The sequence below is a fragment of the Vidua chalybeata genome, assembly GCF_026979565.1.
Source record: "Vidua chalybeata isolate OUT-0048 chromosome W unlocalized genomic scaffold, bVidCha1 merged haplotype SUPER_W_unloc_5, whole genome shotgun sequence".
Taxonomy (NCBI): domain Eukaryota; kingdom Metazoa; phylum Chordata; class Aves; order Passeriformes; family Viduidae; genus Vidua; species Vidua chalybeata.
Window position 1 is genome coordinate 1089412 of NW_026530340.1, and position 23166 is coordinate 1112577.

The 23166-nt window shown below is 51.9% G+C and overlaps 1 protein-coding gene and 1 pseudogene across 1 annotated transcript; both read left to right on the top strand.

Moving 5' to 3' along the window:
- LOC128782943 (zinc finger protein 239-like) overlaps positions 1-23166 on the top strand; it is a 138432-nt pseudogene that overhangs the window by 71783 nt on the left and 43483 nt on the right.
- On the top strand, positions 11251-12238 carry LOC128782968 (olfactory receptor 14J1-like). Its single transcript, XM_053933557.1, has one exon. The coding sequence runs from the start codon at positions 11251-11253 to the stop codon at positions 12181-12183; it is 933 nt and encodes a 310-aa protein (XP_053789532.1). The 3' UTR covers positions 12184-12238.

Sequence of the window (23166 nt, forward strand, 5' to 3'; positions counted from 1 at the left end):
TGAAAAAAATTTCCAAGTGGATTGTTTTAACTTTTCCAAACATCTCAGCTCAGGATGTGAGGCAGAAGGTTTTTTGGAAGCAGGTTGGCACCGCTTTAACAGAAGGCACCAAGAAGGGGGATCCTTCAGTGAAGGAAGGCTTCATGGGGATCTTTTTGTTAGTTTGACATTGTTAAAGAGGGAGCAAGACAGTCGGGAAACGCGGGAAACTGAAAAGAGCCCATCTGCTTTATTTCCCCCATCTCCCCGACCCCCACGGTCTGAAAATGCTAATCACTCTGCTGAAACCTCAGTTTCTAACCCCTTTCCTGATCCCTTTCACAGTTCTGGCTGTTCCCAAAAATGCTGTACCCCTTCTAACCCCTTCCCTCAACCCCCACGAGAAGACCCCCCACAAGATGGCGGCGGCTGCGTGGCGGGGGTCTTTGTCCCATCTCAAGATACCCAGGGCAGCGCGGCGAGGACTCCTCCTTCCCAGAATTCCTTCATACCCCCCCCTACGCCGGTCCCTGACCCTCCTTCCCTTTGTCCTGACCCCTCCTCCTCCTCTCTTGCAGCAGACCAAACCCCTCCCAGGTGCTGTTGCAGGCCTCCACCCACAGCACCGCCCCTCCAGGTGGTTCCTTCAGCTCCACCCCTCGAGGTTCCATCACCCGATCCCGCCCTGCTCCACACGGCATCACCAACCTCAGCCACTCTCACACAAACCTCCACCCTCGAGCCTCTGGACCCTGCCCCCCCTCCTCCTGTTTCCCAATCCCCGGGCTCTGGTTCCCATAGCGAAGGGAAAGGCGGGGGAGCTGGGGCCGAGAAACAGAAAACAGAAAACAGGCAACGATTCAAATCCCTTGTTTCTCGCCCTGGTGGTGTACAACGTGAGAGGGCAAAACCCCAGATGGGAACCATTTTCATACGAATGCATAAAGGAACTCTGCAAAACAAAATGTGAATTTGGACAAAAAAGTGAATTTTTTAGGAGCATGTTAAAAGCAACTTTCAATTCTAACACCTGAGTTCCTGCTGATTTAAAGCGCTTGCTCAGTTGCTTGTTCCCTCCATCAGAATACAGATGGGATGGGAAAGAACTTGGAAAAGGTTTGCAGGAGACCTTCTTCCAGGAATTTTGCAGAGTCCTGATTATGCAAAAGATATAGAGGATGATGAGATCACCCTCGAACATCTTGTGGGTGAAGGGGATTGGAACCAAGCCCAAAAACAAGCAGCAGGGATTCCAAAACCAGTGTTAGATCTCACAAAAAACGCAGCAGAACGGGCATTTCTTAGTATGCCTTCAAAGGAACCTATAATACCTTATATCGCTCTCAAGCAATCTGTTTCAGAGCCATTCATGGATTTTGTTGATCGAGTGAGAGACACGGTCGAGAAAAAGGTGGAAGGGCAAGAAGCACGAGATGAAATCACATTTGAAATTGTCACCACAAATGCAAATGAAGCCTGTCGGCGAGTTATCATGTCTCTTCCAGCATCCTCTCCTCTACCTACGCTGGATCGGCTCATCGAGGAGTGCACAAGAAAAGCCACACTGATGGCAGAGGACTTGGTGAAAAGTCCTCAGGAAAAAGTGGTTGCTCTGACATTGGCAACCCCAAAAACTCCAACATCGAGTTCTCCTCCTCCCAAACGCAGGCGTTTTTACTGCAATCAGGAAGGCCATTTCATCAGCCAGTGCCCCTTTCAGGGGACAGCGCCTCCTCAGGGGGGGAGGGGTGCGGGGAGAATTCTCCAACCAGCAAAAAAACTAATTGGGGAGCGCAGACCTACCCTGCGTAATGATACAAATGGGGTGGGTCAGGGGCGTGTTGGAGACCCCACAGATGACGCAGTGGCGTCAAACAGGAAACACCGCAAGGGAGGTAGAGAACCCTAATTCCTGTTTTTCCTTTATACTGGCAGAATTTTTATAGTTAGTTTATCCTGTTGTATGATTTCATTTCTCTTTCAGACTAGCAGGATGTCAATTCCTACATTCCTGCTCCTCATTTGGCTCCAGAAAAGCAGGAGAATGAGGACTGGTTCAAGGGCATGTTTAAGGGCTGGGATCTTTCTGGGTGGGTGTTGTCCCTTCTAAAGGACATTTGTTATTTTGTAGTTGCAATTTTTTTTAGTTTTGCTATCATTTGGGATTTTTAAGCGAATAATTTTTAGCATTGCTTCCTTCAAGTTTGCAGCCTCCACAACTGTTGTAGTTGCTGCTGCCACCACGGGAGGAGAATGGTGGGAAGATGGAAAACAAAACAACACTGCAGTTTGATAGCCTCAGTTTCTCCTTCCCCCAAAGCTCCGTTCATTTTATTAAACAAAAAAGAGGGAGATGTTGCAGTGTGCAGCTACGCAAACGGAGCAAAAAGGCTTTGTGAATTTGAAATGGGAGTTTCTGTTTCCTAAACCTAAAGCTGGAGTTTCTATTCTGTATTTTTATGTGTATTCGTCCTTCCCCCTGAAGCTATTCCCATTGGATTTTACCTATAATGTATTCATACTGGGCATTGTTCTATTGGTCACACCTTATCTCTTATTTTCCCCTATAAAAACTGTAACTCAACCCCCCTCCCGGGGTCACTGGTATGTGCGGCGTTCGAGCAAATACAACCTACTTTGGACTGCACAACAAGTGTCCAGTCTCTTGAGTCTCTTTATTCAGGTCTTGATCACGCTCTCTAAATAGCTCTGTCCGTATCAAATGAACCACAAAGGTGTTTGTCGCTTCTCTCCAGCTGCTCCCGGAAGTGCCTGGCCAGCACCCCGGGAAATAGGAGCCAGGCGAAAACAAGGAAGTCGGAGAGACAAGAAGCAACAACACCTGTCTTGTAAACCAAGAACAATTTTGGCACCCAATGTGCAGCCCGATGGCATCAAGAGAAAAAGGGTGAAAGGAGAATAACAATTCTTGAGAAATTTTTTTTTTTTTTTTTTTTTTTTTTTTTTTTGTACTGGATATAGAAACCTCGTTAGGTGTCACCATGCGGTCTAGCTTACCCTGCTTTGGGTGGCACATGCTTGTGGCTACCTTTTTCCCATCCTATAACTATGGCTACTGTGGCTGCTATCCAATTTGTCTGATGGGTTAATGTGGTGAGGAATTTATGGATTTCTGATTTCCTCTGGACGGTGGGCACATGGATTGGAGGCTCCCACACACTAACTGTATGTGTTTTATGAATTACTTTAATAATGGTACCCACTGTGAGGAAATGACACTGGGGGAAATTTTCTCCCAACCCTTCAGCCAGCTCGTTGGGTCTACAGTGGTTGGTGTTGCTGATGTGCCTGTTAAGCCTATTCTATTTAGCATTCAGAGGTAAGGGAAGATTGACTTGGATAACTATCGTAGCAGGGCGTCCCCAGAGTGGTGATAATAAGCATTGACTCCATGATTCCAGAAGGCAGATCAATCACTTTATTCTATTATACTATACTATTCTACTAAGAAACACTCATTGCTCTTGCAGACAGTCCGATACAGACAGATGAGATTGGTTAATTGAAATCCAAACACAGTCACCATTGGCCAATTAAGAAATCACCCTTTGGTAAACAAATATCCATAACACATTCCACATGTGCACAACAGCAGGTGCAGCAAGTGGAGATAAGAATGGTTTCTCATTCATCTCTCTGAGCTTTCTCACAACTTCTCATAGCTTCCCAGGAAAATCCTGGAGAGCTCTCTCTCTCTGTTCAGAGGATATGTGATTACCCCCGGTCAGTTGTGACAATGCAGGCCCAAGGACAGCACGGTGACACTACGGAACCTCATGGAACCAAGGGGCCATTGTGACACTGTGCTGCCTCATGGAATCAAGGAGACCATTGTGGAACTCGGGGGCCCCAAGGAACCAAGGGTCCGTGGTGACCTTGTGGAGCCCGCAGTGTCACAGAGGAGCCGTTGTGACACAGCGAGGGCGCATGGAGCCGAGGGGCCATTGTGACACATCAGGGCTTTGTGGAACCACAAAGCCATTGTGACATTGCAAGGCCTCATGGAAGCATGGGGCCATTGTGACACTGCAGAAGCAAGGGGGACATTGTGACACTCCAGGGCCTCATGGAACCAAGGAGACCATTGTGACATTATGGGGTCCCATGAAACCAAGGGAACATGGAACAGGTCTGGCTGGCTGGGCCTCCTGGGGACCACCTGACAGGTCTGGCTGACCTTGGCATGTCGAGGGCTGCTTCTCACCTGCCCCTGAAGCACTGGGGCTCTGGGCTTTCCTTCCTATGGGAGAGAACTGTCCTTCTCCTCCAGGGGTCCGTGGCCAAAACCGGGATTCCTCCTCCAAATTTCATTCTATTGCAAGGGTTGTTCCCAGATGAAATCTGCCGGGAGATACAGGTCTGGCTGCCTTGGCCACCCAGGTGCCACCTCTCATCTGCCTTTCAAACACTGGGATCATGTGCTTTTCTTTCTTATAGGAAAAAAACATCCATCTCCACCAGGCACCCATGGCCAAAATTGGGGATCTGCCTCCAGAATTCCCTATATCCAAGCACAGCTCCCAGACAAAAGATACGAGGACTGACAAGTCTGGCTGGCCTTGGCTTCCTGAGGGCTGGCACTCATGTGCCTCTAAAACACTGGGGCTCTGTGCTTTCCTTCCTAATGAAAAGAACTCATCTTCCTGTCCAGGCACCCACAGCCAAAATTGGGATTCCACCTCCAAAATGCCCTGTGTCCAAGGATAGGCCGGAGATGAAAGGTGCCAGGAGGGACAGGTCTGGCTGGCTTGGCCTAAGTGTGGCTACCTCTCATTTTCTTCCAAAACAAATGGATTTTGTGCTTTTCTTTCCTATAGGAAAAAAACATCCATCCTGTCCAGGCGCCCATGGCCAAAACTGGGATTCCACCTCCAAAACTCCACAGATCCAAGGATTGCTCCTTAGTGAAAGCAGCCAGGACAGACAGGTCTGGATGCCCTTGGCCTCTTGGAGGCTGCCTCTCATCTGCTTTCAAAACACTGGGGCTCGGTGCTTTCCTTCCTATGGAAAAGAAACATCCTTCTTCTCAAGGTGTCCGTGGTCAAAATTGAGATTCCTTCTCCAAAATTCCATATATCCAAGGATCCCCCCATGACAAAAGCTGCCAGGCAGAACAAGTCTGGCTGCCTTGGCCTCCCAGGAGCCACCTCTTTCCTTTTCTGCTCCAGAAACACTAGGGCTCAGTGTTTTCCTTCCTACGGAATAGAACCGTCCTTCTTATCTACAAAGAAGTGGCTGAAATTGGGGTTCCACCTCTAAAATTCCCTATATCCAAGGGTTGCTCCCAGGCAAAACCTGCCAGTACCGTCAAGTCTGGCTGGCCTTGGCCTCTGGTGACTGCCCCTGCCACACTGGGGCTCGGTTCTTTCCTTCCCATGGAGATCCCTGTGACACTGTGGGGACCTCATGGAATCAAGGGGATCATTGTGGCACCACTGGAGCCCATGGAACCAAGGGGCCATGGTGACACAGCGGGGCTTCATGGACCCAGAGACCATTCTGACTCTGTGGGTCCTGATGGAACCATGGAGACCATGAGGACCCTTCAGGGCCTCGTGTCACCAAGGGGGCACTGTGACACCTCAGGGCCTCCTGGAAGCAAGGGACCATTGGGACACTGTGGGGCCCCATGGAACCAAGGGAACATGGAACAGGTCTGGCTGGCTTGGCCTCCCAGGGGCCACCTGACGGGTCTGGCTGATCTTGGAATACCAAGGGCTGCCTCTCATCAGGTCCTGGAGCACTGGGGCTCCGTGCTTTCCTTGCTATGGGAAAGAACTGTCCCTCTTTTCAGATGCCCATTGCCAAAATTGGTTTCCTCCCTAAGAATTTTCCTCTATACAAAGGTAATTCTCAGAACAAATCCTTCCAGCTCTGGCTGGCCTTGGCCTCTGGTGGTTGCCTCTAATCTGCCCCTGAAACGGAGGGGCTCTATTCCTTCCTTGTTATGAAAAAAACAGCCTTCTTGCCAAAGACCATCGCAAAAATTAGAATTCGGCCTCCCAAATTCCCTATATCCTAGGACTTCTCCCTGACAAAAGTAGCCAGGACAGACAGGTCAGTCTGGCCCTGTCCTCTGGTAATTTTCGTAAACTATAAGCTGAATGTTTTCATTTGAAAACTCCTTGGAGAGCACCCAGAGATCTCCCAAGGTGGGATTTTGAGGCATCAGGCACATGACCACTACATATGGACTAAGGAGCTCTGTGCTCTGTGCTGTTGTGGTGGTTTTGCATCAAACAAGTGATGTCCTGAGAGAAGCTGCTAGCAGTTTCCTCCGTGTCTGACAAAAAAAACAAGAAGTAATTAGCTCTGAGAATTGACAATCTGTTAAAGCACTAAGGAAACTGCACACGCCTCTGTGAAGACACAAGTTAAAGAGGAAGAAGCCTGGCTGAGTCTCTTTCCCTTCTGGCCAGCACAGAGGTGCCAAGGCCGGGCCAGCCCCCGTCTGGGCCGGGGCGGGCCGGGCGGCTCCTGCCGTGGGGCCGGGCCCCTTCCCAGGGAGCCCGCCAGGCCCCATCGGCTGCCGGGCAGGGGAGGGGAGGCCGCGGGGCCGAGGCCGGGCCGGGCCGTGGCTGCGCTTGCTGACATCTGGCCGCTGCCGAGCCCTGCCCCGCCGCCAGCCCGGGCCCAGCCAGGATCCGCCGGGCCCCAGGAGCAGCCCCGGGCCGGGCCGGCTCGGCCAAGCTTCTGCCGCCCTTGGGCTTGGCCCGCAACCAGCGGGCAGGGCCAGGAGAAGCCATCGCCCCGGCCGTGCTGCTGCTCTGCTCTGGCCTGGCTGCTGAGATCCTGGCCCTGCCCCCAGCGCCGCCCAGCCTGACACAGCCCCAGCGCAGCCGCTGCACAAACCTCCATGGGAAAACAGCTCCGGCCGCAAGGACCCAGCCCGGCCGGGCTCACGCAACCATCTGCAGGCCCCGCCTCAGATATTGACTCTTCCCGTGCTTCCATCCTCCCTCCAGTGAGAGAAAAGGACAAAGTGCAGGCACACACAGGAGCAACGTGAAGACACCAAGGTCAGTGAAGAGGAAGTTGAGTCCCAGATGGGAGGGATGAGGAGATGCCTTGACCTTGGGGCTGAAATCCTTTGCTAAAGCTATGGAGAAGGATGGAATTGATACATCAGACTCTCTTTTCCCCTATAACGCATTGAAAAGTATGGGGAGATGACTTGTTCAGAAAAGGCCTCCATGCTAAAGGAATGAAATGTTGAAGTAGCTGTGATCCCATGAGAAGTTTGAACAGAGATAGAGAGAAGAGTGATGAGACCCTGTGCCCTCAGGGAGAGAAGAAGAAGACCTCTGTTCCCAGAGATGAAGATGATTTCAGAAATAGATTAAGAGAATCTTTGCTCTTTAAGAGCTCATCTTTAAACTAATACCCCATAAGTTGACATGGCCCATAAACACAGCTGTGGGAAAAGCTGTGAAAAATGGGAGGGACCTCACGATTGCAGATTATTCCAGGCAGCTGCTATTCGTGGAAATGAAAAGCCATGAGAGAACTGTTTTCTTGTGGGGAAGTCTCCATAACATGAACAAGAGGAACTTCTCTCCCTAAGTGAACAGAAGAAAGACTACTCTAGAGGTGGAAAACTGACTGAAAATTTTAGGCTTTGTCTCTTTACATTGTCAGGTTGTATGGAGAGAGGATTCTTATTACTCTTATTACTCTTTCTTTTAGTTACTATTAATAAACCTTTTGAAAGTTTTGAGCCTACTTTGACTTTCTCCTAATCCTATCTCACAGCAGGAAATGAGTAAGTATATTCTAGTGAGTGCACTGGTAATTAGCCAGCACTGAACCCACCATAATAATTGATGCATTGGCCGAGAAATCTCAAATTGGTGAACCAAAACCACTACAGAAACTTCCTGATGAACTGCACCAGACCAGATGGAAATCAAGGCAGAGCCATGGTTTGTCAGGACTTGCTTGATCCTAATGAGCCCCGTGGTGCATTTGGAGCTGAGCCCTGGAACCTCAGGGCCTGAGAGGAGATTGCACAAACCTTTCCAGGAGTCAAAGGCAGAAGAAAACCCCAAAGTGTCTCAAAGCATAAATGGGTCCCACTGAGGTCCATCCCCAGCACAGGCTCCTCATGGACTCCTTGGAGGAGAGAACTGGAGGCCAGGATGGCACAAAAACCTCTCAGAGACTCAAAATGGCACAAAAACCTCTCAGTGTGGAAAGGAAAATCCAAAGTACTTTCAAAACCTTGAGTATCTCAAAGTATTAATGAGCCTCACTGAGTGTCAGTACAAAGCTCTCAAGGGACTCGTTAAAGCAGATAATTGGGGCCATGATTGCACAAACCTCTCACAGAGTCTGTATCAAAGGGAAACACCAAGTACCTTAAAAGAACTGAAGAACTTGAAGCATTAATGAGCCCCACTGAGTGTTGTTCCTGACAAAGCCTCTCCAGGGACTAATTACAGCAGATAATTGGAGGCCATGATTGCAGAAAGCTCTCAGAGACTGCAAGGCAAAAGCCAAAGCCAAAGTCCTTTGAAAAACCTGCAGTGCCTGGGAGCATTGTGGAGCCCCCAGGGCCATTCCTGAGCAAGGCTCCCCAGGGACTCCTTCCAGCAGATCCTTGAGGCCACTGGGATGTGGGCTAGGGGGGGATGCTGAGGGCAGGACAAGGGGCTGACAGTGCCCAGCCTGGCTGGGGCTGTGCCAGGAGGCCCCAGGGCCTCAGGATAAGGTGTCTCCTGACAGCCCTTGGTGGCACAGACCCTGCTGTGCCCCAGGCCACCAAGACTTGGCTTCTCTTTGTCCCCACCTGTCATCAGTGCCTCCAGTTCTCTGCTCTGCCTGGGGCCTGGGGACACTTTCTCACTCGTGTCCCTCACTGGGACCCATTAAAAGTCCAAGAAACTTTGGAGTTGGATTCTGACCTTGCGTTCTGGAGCGGTTTCTGCAGCTCCCTCTCAGGGCCTGATGTTCAGGGCCTGAGCACAAAGCCCCAGAGGCTCATTCAAGTCCTTGTGCTGTGTCTGTGCTGCTGAGCTGGGCCGGGCTCCTGGCACAGAGGGTGATGCTGGTAAGCAAGCAGAGCTTCAAAAGCACATTTCTCTGGATGAGCAGCTCTTCTCCCAGTCCAGCAGGGCTGGGGCACTGCCTGCAGCCAGCGCGGGCACAGCCCAGAGGCACAGAGAGCTTCAATCAGTCAGGGCTGGGAAGGTGCTGAGAAGCGCCTGGGGCAGAATCACTGCCAGCCCTTGGCACAGGAACCTCTGGCTGCAGGACAATGCAGCTGCAGCTCCTGCAGTGATCTCCTCAAGCTGGAACATCCCAATGCCCACAGACCCCAGAATGTGAGTACATTCTCTGATGGTCTCTTGTGCAGAGCAGCCAGGGGTGCCCAGGGCTGTCCTGCAGAGCAGGGTCCTGCAGCCCAGGGCGCTGTGCTGGGCCAGGGACTCTGCTGCCTGCCAGGGACAGCTCTCAGCCGGCCCGGGGAGCTGCTGCCAGCGCTGGCCAGAAGCTGTGGGGGGAAGGAGCCACCCTGAGCAGGGCAGGTGCTGCTGCTGAGAGCTGCTGGCTGGGGCAGGGCTGCTCCCAGCTCCAGACCAGCCTGGGCACAGCTCCGGACGACACTTCCCAAAGAAGGTAAGCCTGGGATTGCTGTAAAGATCAGCAGCTTTCCTGAGAGTGTTTTCAATGTCCTGCTTGGAGAAGGATGGGAAAGTTGGGGTGATGACAAAAAGATTTTTGCTTTTGATACATTTTTATATATTCATAGCTCTATAAATTACTATTATATAGTTATAAAACTATAATCCTTACTTTACGCTATTAAACTCTTAATTAACTCTATTAAACTACTGTTATATACTTCTATAACTATAATCCTTAATTAACTCTAGTACATTTCCTAACCTTTCTCTTAGATTTTAGAACAATAAGGTGTCTGAATACATTCTGAAATACTGTTTTGTCTTATTATCAGGAAGAGGACCTACCAGAAGAACATTTTGTGTTTTGACCAGAATGTGAGCAGTCATAAAGAAAAGTGGGGCAAAGAAGCCCTTTGGCCTACTCCAATGGGTTGACCAGGGGTGTGTAACTTGGACAACTGAATCTCCTATTTTCCTGTTAAATATCCTAATTAATCAACCTTTATAAATTGTTGAAATCAGGAGCCGATTGTACCTCATCCGCACTGGGACACCTAGAAGCTTCCAATAAAGGTCTGGTTTTTACTTTCCTGTTCTAACACTGTTGCAAGGGTGTTTTTTTTTCTTTATTCTCTTTTGATCATAGACAACAGGGGGATGAGAGAAGCAGAAGAGGAATTGTAATCCCAGAATGACAGAACTTTCTGAGTTGAAAGGGACACACAGGATCATCAAAGGAATGTTTGAACATTTACAGAGACTCCAGAACTGTGACTTTGGGTGGTCAGTCTCTCTGCTGGCAGCCTCCCAAAGGGCCTTCAGCCACTCTCAGCCCTGGACAGCAGCAGCATCACCTTGGCAGGGCCCAGCAGGGCTCTCCTGAGTTGCCCTTGCCCAGCTGCACACAGACCCTGCCCCAGCCAGGGCCCTGCACACAGGCAGGTTTCTGTAGGGCCGGGCCGAGGGCACACGGGGTGCGATGGGCTCTGTGAGCACTGGCAGAGACAAGGCACCTCTCAGGAGGGAATGTCCAGGCCCAGGGAGATGCTCAGGGAAGGAGAGGGGGCTGAACAGAGCAGTGCTGGGGGAACAAGCCCATCCAGCCCCTCACCTTCCCTCAGCCACAGGGAATTCTTTGCCTCTCCCATCTCTCAGTGGCAAACTCTGAGTGCAGCAGGAATGCTGGGGATTTCTGACCTCAGAGAGCCAGGAATGATGTGTGGGTAGGAAAACAATTCCTGAAACCAACTCCTGCCATCTATTTCCCTTAGAAGCGTGAGTGTAGATGCTACCAAGCAAGTCTGCAGTAGGAGTGATTCCCCTGACAAATGCTGAATATCCAGCCTTGTCCCTCTGCCACATGGCCACAAACCCAGGGTAGCCGGGCAGGGATGACTCCTTGAGAGCCCCTCCGAAGAGCCCTGGCTGCTCCTGGCACACACAGCCAGCACAGCTGGAGCTCAGGCAGGGACCTGGGTGAAGGTTTTCCCAGAGCAGGAACAAGGGTGGGTGAGTCCCAGCAGGACAGGCTACAGGGAATGGCCCAGGTTTGGCTCCAAGCAGCCTGTCTTGACTTGTCGCTGTCCTTTCTCCATGAACAGGTGCCCATGTGCCGCCACAGCCAATGTCCAACAGCAGCTCCATCAGCCACTTCCTCCTGCTGGCACTGACAGACACGCGGCAGCTGCAGCTCCTGCACTTCTGCCTCTTGCTGGGCATCTCCCTGGCTGCCCTCCTGGGCAACGGCCTCATCATCAGCCCCGTAGCCTGCGGCCACCACCTGCACACGCCCATGTTCTTCTTCCTGCTCAACCTGGCCCTCAGCGACCTGGGCTCCATCTGCACCACTGTCCCCAAAGCCATGCACAATTCCCTCTGGGACACCAGCACCATCTCCTACACAGCATGTGCTGCTCAGGTTTTCTTTTTTCTTGTCTGCACTGCAACAGAGTTTTATCTCCTGACCATCATGTGCTACGACCGCTACGTGTCCATCTGCAAACCCCTGCACTACGGGACCCTCCTGGGCAGCAGAGCTTGTGCCCACATGGCAGCAGCTGCCTGGGCCTGTGGATTTCTCAATGCTCTCATGCAAACCGCCAATACATTTTCCCTGCCCCTGTGCCATGGCAATGCCCTGGGCCAGTTCTTCTGTAAAATCCCACAGATCCTCAAACTTTCCTGCTCCAAATCCTATCTCAGGGAAGTTGGACTTCTTACTGTTAGTGCCTGTTTGGTATTTTGTTGTTTTGTCTTCATTGTTTTCTCCTATGTGCAGATTATCAGAGCTGTGCTGAGGATCTCCTCCGAGCAGGGACGGCACAAAGCCTTTTCCACCTGCCTCCCTCACCTGGCCGTGGTCTCTCTGTTTGTCAGCACTGCAGTGTTTGCTCACCTGAAGCCCCCCTCGATGTCCTCCCCATCCCTGGATCTGGCCCTGTCAGTTCTGTACTCGGTGGTGCCTCCAGCCCTGAACCCCCTCATCTACAGCCTGAGGAACCAGGAGCTCAAGGCTGCAGTGAGGAGACTGATGACTGGATGCTTTCAGGAACATTAAACTATTGGCCAATTTCTGCAAATCACTTGTAATAAAAGTCATCTTTGATACTTCTTGTTGGTTTCATTTTGGAGGTCCTTTTTCATTGTTTTATCTTTTAATCTTTTCCACCAAGAAATGTCTCCTTTAGTGCCATTTCTCATTTTATTTCTCTCCACCTTCCCTGTGGCCACAGACTGTGTCAATGAGGGGCTGCGCTCTCTTGGTGGCTTTAAAGGAACTCAAGGATCTCCCAGCAGAGTTTTCTGCAGAGATGCCCTTTTGTTGCCTTCTCTGGAGCTGCAGCAGCAATGTCTGTGTGCAGAGCTGGGGGCAGATCAGTGCTGGCACAGCAGCTCTGCTCCTGCTGGCCACAACATTCCTGATCCAAGCCAAAAGCCATTGGCCTTCTTGGCCACCTGGGCACACGGCTGGCTCATGTCCAGCCTGCTGTCCATCAGTCCCTGCAGGGCCCTTTCTGCCTGGCTGCTCTCCAGCCCCTCTGTCCCCAGCCTGGAGCACTGCAGGGCTTGTTGTGGCCAAAGTGCAGGACCCGGCACTTGGACTTGTTAAACCTCACCTTGTTGGATTTGGGCCCTGGATCCAGCCTGTCCAGGTCTCTGTGCAGAGCCCTCCTGCCCTCCAGCAGATCAACACTCACACCCAGCTTGGTGTCATCTGCAAATTTGGTGATGGTGGGCTCGATCCCCTCACCCAGATCATCAGTGAAGATGTGAAACAGGACGGGGCCCAACACAGATCCCTGGGGGACAGCAGCAGGGACTGGACACCAGCTGGATACAGCACCATCCCCACCACTCTCTGGGCCCAGCTTCCAGCCAGCTCTTCCATCTCCCAGCGAGGAGGGAACATGCCCAAGACATGGGTTGCAGCTTTTCTAGGGAATGCTCTCAGAGACAGTGTCAAAGGCTTTGCTGAAGTGCAGACGGACACATCCACAGCCTTTCCCACATCCACAGCTGGGTCACCTGGTTATAAAAGGAAATCAGGTTGCTCAGGCAGGACCTGCTCGTCCTAAATCCACGCTGGCTGGCTCTGACCCCTCGGCCATCCTGTGGGTGCCCTGTGATGGCTCTCAAGGTGATCTGTTCCAGAACCTTGCCGGGCACCGAGGTCAGGCTGACAGGCCTGGAGTTCCCCAGATCCTCCTTCCAGCCCTTCTTGGGAATGGGCTCACACTGGAACCTCCAGTGCTCTGGCACCTCCCTGCTGAGCCAGGACTGATGGTAAATGATGGAGAGCAGCTTGGGGAGCTCATCCACCAGCTCCCTCATGCCCCTAGGATGGATCCCATCCCATCCCATCCACCTGTGAGCATCTGAGTGGCTCAGCAGGTCACCAGCTGCTTCCTCCTGGATTACAGGGGGCTGTTCTGCTCCCTGTGCCCATCTGCCAGCTCAGGAGAACTCTTGTCCTGAGGAAAACCTGCCCTAATATTGAAAATTGAGACAAACAAGGTGTTAAATGGCTTAGCCTTTTCCTTATTATTAGTTTCTATATTCTCCACTGCATCCAATAAAGAGTAGAGGTTCTCCTTACCCCTCCTTTTGCTAATTTTTTTTTATAGAAACATTTTCATTTTTTTTCACAGAAGCCACCACGTTGTGTTCTAAATGAGCTTTCACCTGTCTAATTTTCCTTCTGCATAACCTAACGACATCCTTAAACACTTTTTGGGTTGCATATCCTTTTTTCCCCTGAGTTCCCACAACAGCTCCATGGGCAGCCAGGACAGTCATTTTCCTCACCAGCTCATCTTTTGCCACACTGGGACAGGCTGCTCCTTCCCCCTTAAGATTACCTTCTGGAAATGTGTCCATCCTCCCTGGACGCCTTTGTTTTTAAGGGCTGTTTCCCTTAAATCAGTACCCGATTCGGTACTCCCCAAATCAACATCCTAAATAGGCCAAAGTCTGCCCTTCCTCATTCCAGTGTGGAAGTTTTGTTGCTGCCCCTCCTTCTTTTACAGAACATTGAAAACTTGATCATTTCATGGCCACTGTGCCCCAGGCAGCCTCTGACCCCCACATCTGCCACCAGCCCTTCTCTGTTTGTGAGCAGCAGGAGACAGAGCTTTCCTTGAGAGTGGGAGTTACCAAAAATTTGGTAAAACAGAAAACTCCTTCACACCAATGCAGCATCAAGAAGCAGCATTCTTTATTCAGCCAGATGCACGGGGGATAGCTCCTCCCAAAGCCGAGCATGCTGAGTGCAGGAAAATTTCTGTTCATATTCTGTATTTTGCACACATATTCATTCATTGTCCTGGACTAAAAATACATCTGATAATCATTTCCCAAAATCATTAACATATTTCCCCTCCCCTTTACCCATGCGTTCTTCTGTCCTGGGGGTCTCTCTGGTGGTCCCTGGTGGTCGTGGACCCCAATGTTCCCGTGGGCCTGGCTGAGCTGGCAGGACACTGAGGCTGGTGAACTTCCAGCTCCCCGTCTCACACAATGGGCATTGTGTGGTTTCCATAGGCCTGGGGTTTTGGAGAACAAGCTCCAGGTGTCAGCTTACCTGGTGGAGACAATTTATCATCTGTAACATGAGGTCACAGAGTGGGCTGTGACATCACAGAGTGGGGTATGTGGGGTCATTGAGCAGCTACGGCATCATAGACTGCGACGTCACAGAGCAGGCTGTGACATCACATATTTTGCTGTGACATTACAGGGCAGCTCTGTGACATCACAGAATGGATTGTGGCATCAGAGACCAGCTATGTGACATTAGAGATTGGGCTGTGACATCCCAGAGGGGCTGTGTGACATCCCAGGAGGGCTCTGTGAGGTCACTGGGTTGGTCACTCCACCCCAGCTCCCCCTCACAGTTTCTCCCAACAAGTCCAATGCTGTTCATGCCCAGCGGGGTCCCTGTCCCCCACTATCCCCCCGGTCCATCTGGAGCCACAGCCTCCACCAAAGGATGTTCCATAGGATCCACCCCAGAGCCTGACACGGGGAAAAGGGGCCAGGGCTGTGTGACCAGGACATCAAGGACGTGGATTATCCAGGTCCCTGTGGCCTGGGTTGGCTTCCCCAGGACAGGAAAGATGTCTGGCAGCTGGAGCAGGCTTAGGGAAGGGCCTCCAAGGTGGGGCTGGAGCCCTTGGGCTGTGAGCAGAGGCTGAGGGAGCTGGGCTTGTCCAGCCCGGAGCAGAGAAGGCTGAGGGGCTCCTCATCCCAGCCTGGCAGTGCCAGCGAGGAGGGGATGGAGAACACAGAGCCAGGCTCTTCACCGGGGGGGCCTGGTGGGAGACAAAAGCCAATGGGTGGAAAGGGAAAGAGGGGAGATCAGCCAGGCCAGGAGGAGATGGAATGAGTCAGGCTGGTTTCAGCATTTCCTCAGACACCTGCCTGACCTCCCTTCTCCATCCACCACTGACAGCTTTGCAAATCAGGAATTGTTTGAGCTGTTTTGCCCTCGCTCCAGGACGAGCATCCTGATACAAGAACTTAATTGTGTTTATATCTACCACAGAACCACTTTTCCATACTAAAATCCATTCTAGTATGGAAATCACTTGTGGATGGTGGACTCATCAGACACTGCTGGGACGTTGCACATAGCTCAGGGAAGAGCGTGATTGTTATTAAATTGTGTCCTGTTCAACTGTGGTCTGTTGGCCCTGAAGAGAAACTTTCTGTGCCTCTGAGTCTCACCAGTTCCTGATCCCCTAAGGACACAAACCTGATGAGTTCTGGTTCCCACTCCAGTGGTGGCACTTGGAGCTCCCTCCATCCCCAGAGCAGAGCTGCCTTGTCCCAGAAAGTCCCTGGCAATGCAGGGATGAAGGAAACAGGACAGGCTGTGGGGATCAGGGGCAGGGCACGGCCAGGGATTTGGGGTGGTTGTGAGCCCAGGGCAGGACCCAGCCCTTGGCCTTGGTGAACCTCATCCAATTGTCCTGGGCCCATGGCTCCAGCCTGTCCAGATCCCTCTGCAGAGCTTCCTGCCCTCCAGCACAGCCACACTCCCACCCAGCCTGGGCTCACCTGGGAACTGCCTGAGGGTGCCCTCAATGGCCTCATCCAGATCAGCACTAAAGAGATTTCACTGACCTGGCCCCAGTCCTGAGCCCTGGGGACACCCCAGGATGTGACTCCATTCCTCAGCTGCTCTGAGTGCCAGGGCTTGGATGAGGGAAATGGTGGGGAGGGGGTGGGGAAAAAGTGTTATTGATTGTCAGTCATGAAGGGACTTGCTTTTCATATCTGTTCAGACTGCATTAGGAGGTGCTGGGAGTCAATATCAATTGGACATCGTTGATATCATTCTATAAACAGGAAAAACCAAGAAAAGAACACAGGACAAAACAGTTCTCTCTGCATAGTCTTCAAAACAGTATATTCACTTTGAATAAACTTCTGAAATCTCTCTAATTAACCACAGAAGAATTGAAATCTTCAATTATTCCCAGCGGCATTTCTTGTTACAGAGTTTTGAACAAATGTTTATGAGCTTTTGTCACTGAATTCCTGAACTGAAGAGCTCAGGAAAGAAAAGGCCTCTGGAGTAGGAAAATTCATCAGCAACCTCCAAGGGGCTGGGTATCCATCCCCATCAGAGCAGCAATGAGCAGAAATGGGCAGAGCTTTGTGGCTGCCCCAGCTCTGGGATGGGCCCTGGGCCTGGAGCAGGAGCAGCTCTGGAGGGCCCCAAGGCCGGGGCTCTTGTGCTGGCCTGGGCAGATGGGATGGCAGCAGGGGCTGCAGAGCTCTCAGCAGCTGAGGCCGAGGGGAGCAGGGCAGCCAGGGAGCCTCCTTGTGCCTTGGGCAAGCCCCTTCCCCCATGGCTGGGGCTGAGTCCTGGCTGAGCTGCAGCTGCTGCTGTGCCCTTGGCAGGGGCTGAGGCCGTGGGGCCAGTGGCCAGAGCAGCCTGGCCTGAGCAGAGCTGTGGGGCCAGAGCCGGCTGGGCTGTGCTGGGGAGAGGCCCTTGGTGCTGCACAGAGCTCAGGGCAGCTGGCAGAGCTTGCAGGGAGCTGGGCTGGGCTCCAAGAGCCTGGCCCAGAAACCATCAGTGTCCATCTCAGCCTGGCTGAGCGTGCAGGGGCAGGACTCAGCCCAGGCCTTGTGGGGCAGGGCCAGCGCCTGTGCAAGGCATTGAAAACAGGCAAGTGCCCGAGAGAGGAGGCTGCTCTGTGCCCTTGGGGGCATGGACACAGCAGGGAGGGGGCCCAGGACATTTGTCAGCGCCAGCCTCTGTCCCCAGCCCTTGGCAGCCCTGGCTGCTGAGCCCAGCTTTGGCCTGGGCTGAGTTTGGCTGTGGCCCAGCTCCATCCTCCTGCGGGGCTCAGGGCCTGTTCCCGGCCATGGCCAGCCCTGGCCAGCCTCTCTGCTGGCCCAGAGGCCGGCAGAGCCCGGGGCAGGGCTGTCTGTGCAGCCCCACAGGTGCCACGGGCTGGGCAGGAGCTGGCAGAGGCTGCCCAGCAGGGAGGCCATGGGGCACAGAGCCCCAAGGCTGCCGTGGGCACCACGGCACAGGGGCCGTTCCCAGCCGCAATGCTCCTGTCCTGGGCTGGGCCTGCACAGGGGCTGTGGCACCATGGCTGGGCCAGCACAGGGCCACCAAGGGGCCACGCAGCCGCTGCCGGGGCTGGCAGCAAGGCCGGGCACAGACAAGGAATTGCTGAGCGTGGCCTGCGCTGGCCAGGGCTGACTGTGCCAAAGGCAGTGCTCAGCTGCCCTTGGGGGCTGCAGGAACACTCAGGAGCCCAAAGAGCCTCCATGGCTGTGCTGGAGACCACGGCTGGAGCAGGGAAATGCAGGGCTGCTGCGCCATGGGGAGGGCATGGAATTCCACCACACACCTCAGCTCTCGGATGATCCCGGCACCGTGCTGGGCCCTGTTTCAGCCTGGAGCAGAGCAGATGTTGATGGCACAGGAGCCCTGCGGGGCTGGCAGGGACCTGCAGCTTGCAAGGTGCTCTGCTCTCCCTCAGCTCCTCTCTGAGAGATCCAATCCCAGCTGGGCACCTCAGGGCACAAGTGGCACTGCCTGTTCATGGGCACACAGCTGATGTCTGCCTGGAAAGGGGCACAGGTTTTAATACCTGTACATTTCATATTATACAAGTAAATCTTTATTATCTGTGTCACTTGAGTACTTTTAAGACAAGGCAGTTTTCCTGCCTGGAAAACAAATTTCCTGGATCTATTGGATTCTTCTACTGATGGCAGGAGAAGAAATACCGATCTTCCCCCCTACCTTTGCCACCAACATTCATTCTAATATTTAATGACCCTCTTCCCTCAGGTGTTTTCAGCTCTCCTGTTTAAATGGCCATGTCTAAGGACATCGCTTCATTTACAGCAGCTGGATCTAGGTCCTTGCTGTTGCTCCCACATTTCCTCCTGCAGCTGTTCTCTGGTCATTCCAATGCATCTCCCTTGACTAGCTTCATGCTTTGAGCTTCAGGGAGTTCCCCAGTCTTTCAGAAGTTTAAATAACACCTTAGAATTTTAGTTGTATTTTTGTTTTTTAGATCACATCTTCCTATTCCTTTGTCTAAAATTCTTCCTCTATGGCGATCCCTTGTCGGTGGTGGACATGTCAGATATTGCTGGGATGTCACAAGGAGCTGAGGGAAGTGTTTTCTTGTTTCTTAAATTTTATCATGGTGTTCTGGTTTGAAATCAAAACCAGTGAGAGACTCCAAGTCAGAAATACAATTTATTGGGAAAAGGGAAAACAAAAAACAAAAATACACACAATGATACAAAAGGAAGACCACTGGCAAAGTCAGAATACAACCTGACACCCCTTTGGCCAGTGTGCTGGTAGCAGTCCAAATTGGAGTGGCTGCAGTCCTCTCGGAGTGGCAGATGTGGTTGTTGTGTCTTCTCGGAAACCTGTGGAAAGGCTGCTTTTCTGTCTATAAATGCCTGGATTTATCCAGGTGGGAATGCCTGGCTCCTTCACTTGGGCGGAGCATCTCACAATGGGCTGATGTGATTCTGAGTCACGAGGTGTGTCCTTAATCACCTGTTAAACAGAACTGGCTCCTGGAGAGTGTTATCTCTGAGTCATGTGGCAAGACATTGATGGGCCCATTAACAGGAGATAAGGAAAACTGTCCAGATGCAACTGCTACTGGGATGGTAATAGGAAACATCTTGGTGCTCAGTCTTGTACATTATCCACCCCTTTTCCTATTTCCATCTGCATCATGATGAAACCTTACACACAGTTCTCACTTAAGACTAAGTTTCCTTGTGGTACACAATGGGTTTCCCCATCCTTCTGCATTTCCCACCAAGTATAACCGGGTCCTTGAGCAAAAACAACCCCACGGATGGGTTTGTCTTTGCCTGGGGTGGGATTAATCCAAACAGTCTTTCCTAAAATACCTTTCATATGTACCACAGGGACTTTATCTCCATCCACTGTGTGCAAGGGTTCAGATTGGGCAGGACCAGCTCGATTGATGGACCCTCGGGTGTTGACCATCCAGGTAGCTTTTGCTAAGTTCAATTCCCAATTCCTGAAGTTTCCCTCACCGAGTGCCTTCAGGGTGGTCTTAAGCAGTCCATTGCATCGTTCACCTTTCCTGGCAGCTGGTGCATGATAGGGGATATGATATATCCACTCAATGCCATGTTCTCTGGCCCAGCTGTTGATAAGGCTGTTCTTGAAATGGGTCCCATTATCCGACTCAGTTCTCTCAGGGGTGCCATGTCTCCACAAGACCTGCTTTTCTAGGCCTAAGATGGTGTTCCGGGCAGTGGCATGAGGCACAGGGTAGGTTTCCAACCATCCTGTGGTTGCTTCCACCATGGTCAGTACATAGCGTTTGCCTTGGCGGGTTTGGGGAAGCATGATATAGTCAATTTGCCAGGCTTCCCCATACCTGTATTTCAGCCATCGCCCACCGTACCACAGAGGCTTCATCCGCTTGGCCTGTTTGATTGCAGCGCATGTCTCGCAGTCGTGTATGACCTGTGAGATGTTGTCCATAGTAAGGTCCACCCCTCGGTCACGGGCCCATCGGTATGTTGCGTCTCTCCCCTGATGACCAGAAGCATCATGGGCCCAAGGAGCTAGGAATAATTCTCCCTTATGCTGCCAATCTAGGTCTACTTGTGATATTTTCACCTTGGCAGCTCGGTCTACCTGTTCGTTGTTGTGATGCTCTTCAGTAGCCCGACTCCTGGGTATGTGTGCATCCACGTGTAGAATCTTCACGGTCAGCTTCTCTACTCGGGTGGCAATGTCCTGCCAGATCTCGGTGGCCCAGATGGGTTTCCCTCTGCGCTGCCAGTTGGCCTTTTTCCAGCGACTCAGCCATCCCTACAGAGCACTAGTTACCATCCATGAGTCGGTGTAGAGATAGAGCCTCGGCCACTTCTCTCGCTCAGCAATATCTAAAGCAAGCTGGACAGCTTTAAGCTCTGCAAGCTGACTCGATCCACCTTGTCTCTCAGTAGCTTGTGCCACTTGTCGTGTGGGGCTCCACACTGCAGCTTTCCATTTCCGACTAGTGCCTATGATTCAGCAGGAACCATCCGTAAAAAGGGCATATTGTCTTTTAGTTTCTGGTAGCTCATTATATGGTGGGGCCTCCTTGGCACGTGCCACTTGCTCTTCTTCTTCAGAAGACAATCCAAAAGTCTCCCCCTCAGGCCAATTTGTTATAATTTCCAGAATCCCAGGGCGATTCGGATTTCCAATACGGGCGTGCTGAGTGATGAGGGCAATCCATTTACTCCATGTGGTGGCTGTGGCATGATGTGTGGAAGGAACCTTTCCTTTAAACATCCACCCCAGCACTGGTAGCCGGGGTGCCAGAAGCAGCTGCGTTTCAGTGCCAATTACTTCTGAGGCATTTTGAAGTCCTTCATAGGCAGCCAAGATTTCCTTCTCTGTGGCAGTGTAGTTGGCTTCAGAGCCTTTGTAGCTCCGGCTCCAGAATCCTAGTGGTCAACCCCGAGTCTCCCCAGGCACCTTCTGCCAAAGGCTCCAGGACAGACCATGGTTCCCGGCTGCAGAGTAGAGCACGTTCTTTACCTCTGGTCCTGTCCTGACTGGGCCAAGGGCTACTGCATGAGCAATTTCCTGCTTAATCTGGGCGAAAGCTTGTTGCTGCTCAGGGCCCCAGTGGAAATCATTCTTTTTGTGGGTGACCAGGTAGAGAGGGCTCACAATCTGACTGTACTCAGGAATGTGCATTCTCCAAAAACCTATGGCGCCTAAGAAAGCTTGCGTTTCCTTCTTGTTGGTTGGTGGGGACATAGCTGTGATCTTGTTGATGACATCCGTAGGAATCTGACGCCGTCCATCTTGCCACTTCACTCCCAGGAACTGGATCTCTCGAGCAGGTCCCTTAACTTTACTCTTCTTGATGGCAAAACCAGCTTCCAGGAGGAGTCAGATGATTTCCTCTCCTTTCTCAAACACTTCTGCTGCTGTGTTTCCCCACACAATGATATCATCAATATACTGTAAATGTTCTGGAGCCTCACCCTTTTCTAGTGCAGCCTGGATCAGTCCATGGCAGATGGTAGGACTGTGCTTCCACCCCTGGGGCAGTCGGTTCCAGGTACACTGCACTCCCCTCCACATAAAGGCAAACTGAGGCCTGCATTCTGCTGCCAGAGGAATGGAGAAAAATGCGTTAGCAATGTCAATAGTGGCGTACCACTGTGCTGCCTTGGACTCCAGCTCGTACTGGAGTTCCAGCATGTCCTGAACAGCAGCGCTCAGGGGTGGAGTCACTTCGTTCAATGCACGGTAGTCCACTGTCAATCTCCATTCTCCTTCAGATTTACGCACAGGCCAAATAGGGCTGTTGAAGGGTGAGTGGGTTTTGCTAACCACCCCTTGGCTCTCCAGCTCACGAATCAGTTTGTGGATGGGGATCACGGCATCTCGATTCGTTCTATACTGCCGGCGATGCACTGTCGAGGTCACAATTGGCACTCGTTGCTCTTCCACCCTTAGGAGCCCTACTGCAGATGGGTTTTCGGTCAGTCCAGGCAAGGTATTTAATTGCTTAATGCTCTCTGCTTCTACAGCAGCAATTCCAAAGGCCCACCTGAGTCCCTTCAGGTCTTTGTAATAGCCGCTCCGGAGGAAGTCTATGCCCAGAATACATGGAGCCCCTGGGCCGGTCACAATGGGATGTTTCTTCCATTCCTTCCCAGTCAGGCTCACCTCAGCTTCCACCAGGGTCAGTTGTTGTGATCCCCCTGTCACACCGGCAATGAAAACAGGCTCTGCCCCCACATATCCCGATGGTATTAGCGTACACTGTGCACCAGTATCCACTAAAGCGTCATATTCTTGTGGCTCTGATGCGCCAGGCCATCAGATCCACACCGTCCAGAAAACACGGTTTTCCCATGCCTCTACCTGGCTAGAGGCAGGGCCCCTCTATGCCTGGTTATCCTTCTTTCCTTGGGCTTATGTCTTGGAGGTTCCCTCAAGGGGATCAGACATGTCATCATCATACCTGGCTGTTCGGCTACGGGCAACTGGGGCTGCTTTCCTTTTCTTACCTTCCTTCAATTCACGCACCCGTTGTGCCAGAACAGCAGTAGGCTTCCTATCCCATTTCCTCATGTTTTCTCCAGACTCACGTAAGAAGAACCACAACTCAGCTCGTGGGGTGTACCTTCTCTCCCCAACAAGGGAACGTCTGCGTTGCGTGCCAGGGCCTCTAATTTGCACAGCTGAGATTTGGAGGAGGTCCTCCTTAATCTCTTCCCTGAGTTTCTTGCGGCTTTCCTCTATTTTGCCTTCTAATTCCTGCAGTCGTGTTTCCACAGCTGCAATTCTGGCATGGGTCGGGCCATGTACAGCATCCGCATATGCCCGAAGCTTCTTTGCCACATCGAGTACAGTCTCATATACCTCCTCCCGCTTCATTATTGCTAGAGCAGAAGCGTATTCAGGTGGCCCAAGTCGCACCAGCTTCCTCCACATTACAGGTGTGCATGGTACAAGGTCCGGATTCCTAATTGTTACGTCTTCTGAAAA

What these genes read in the sequence shown, in the direction of transcription:
- LOC128782968 (XM_053933557.1), top strand. Translation starts at nt 11,251, where the DNA reads ATGTCCAACAGCAGCTCCATCAGCCACTTCCTCCTGCTGGCACTGACA.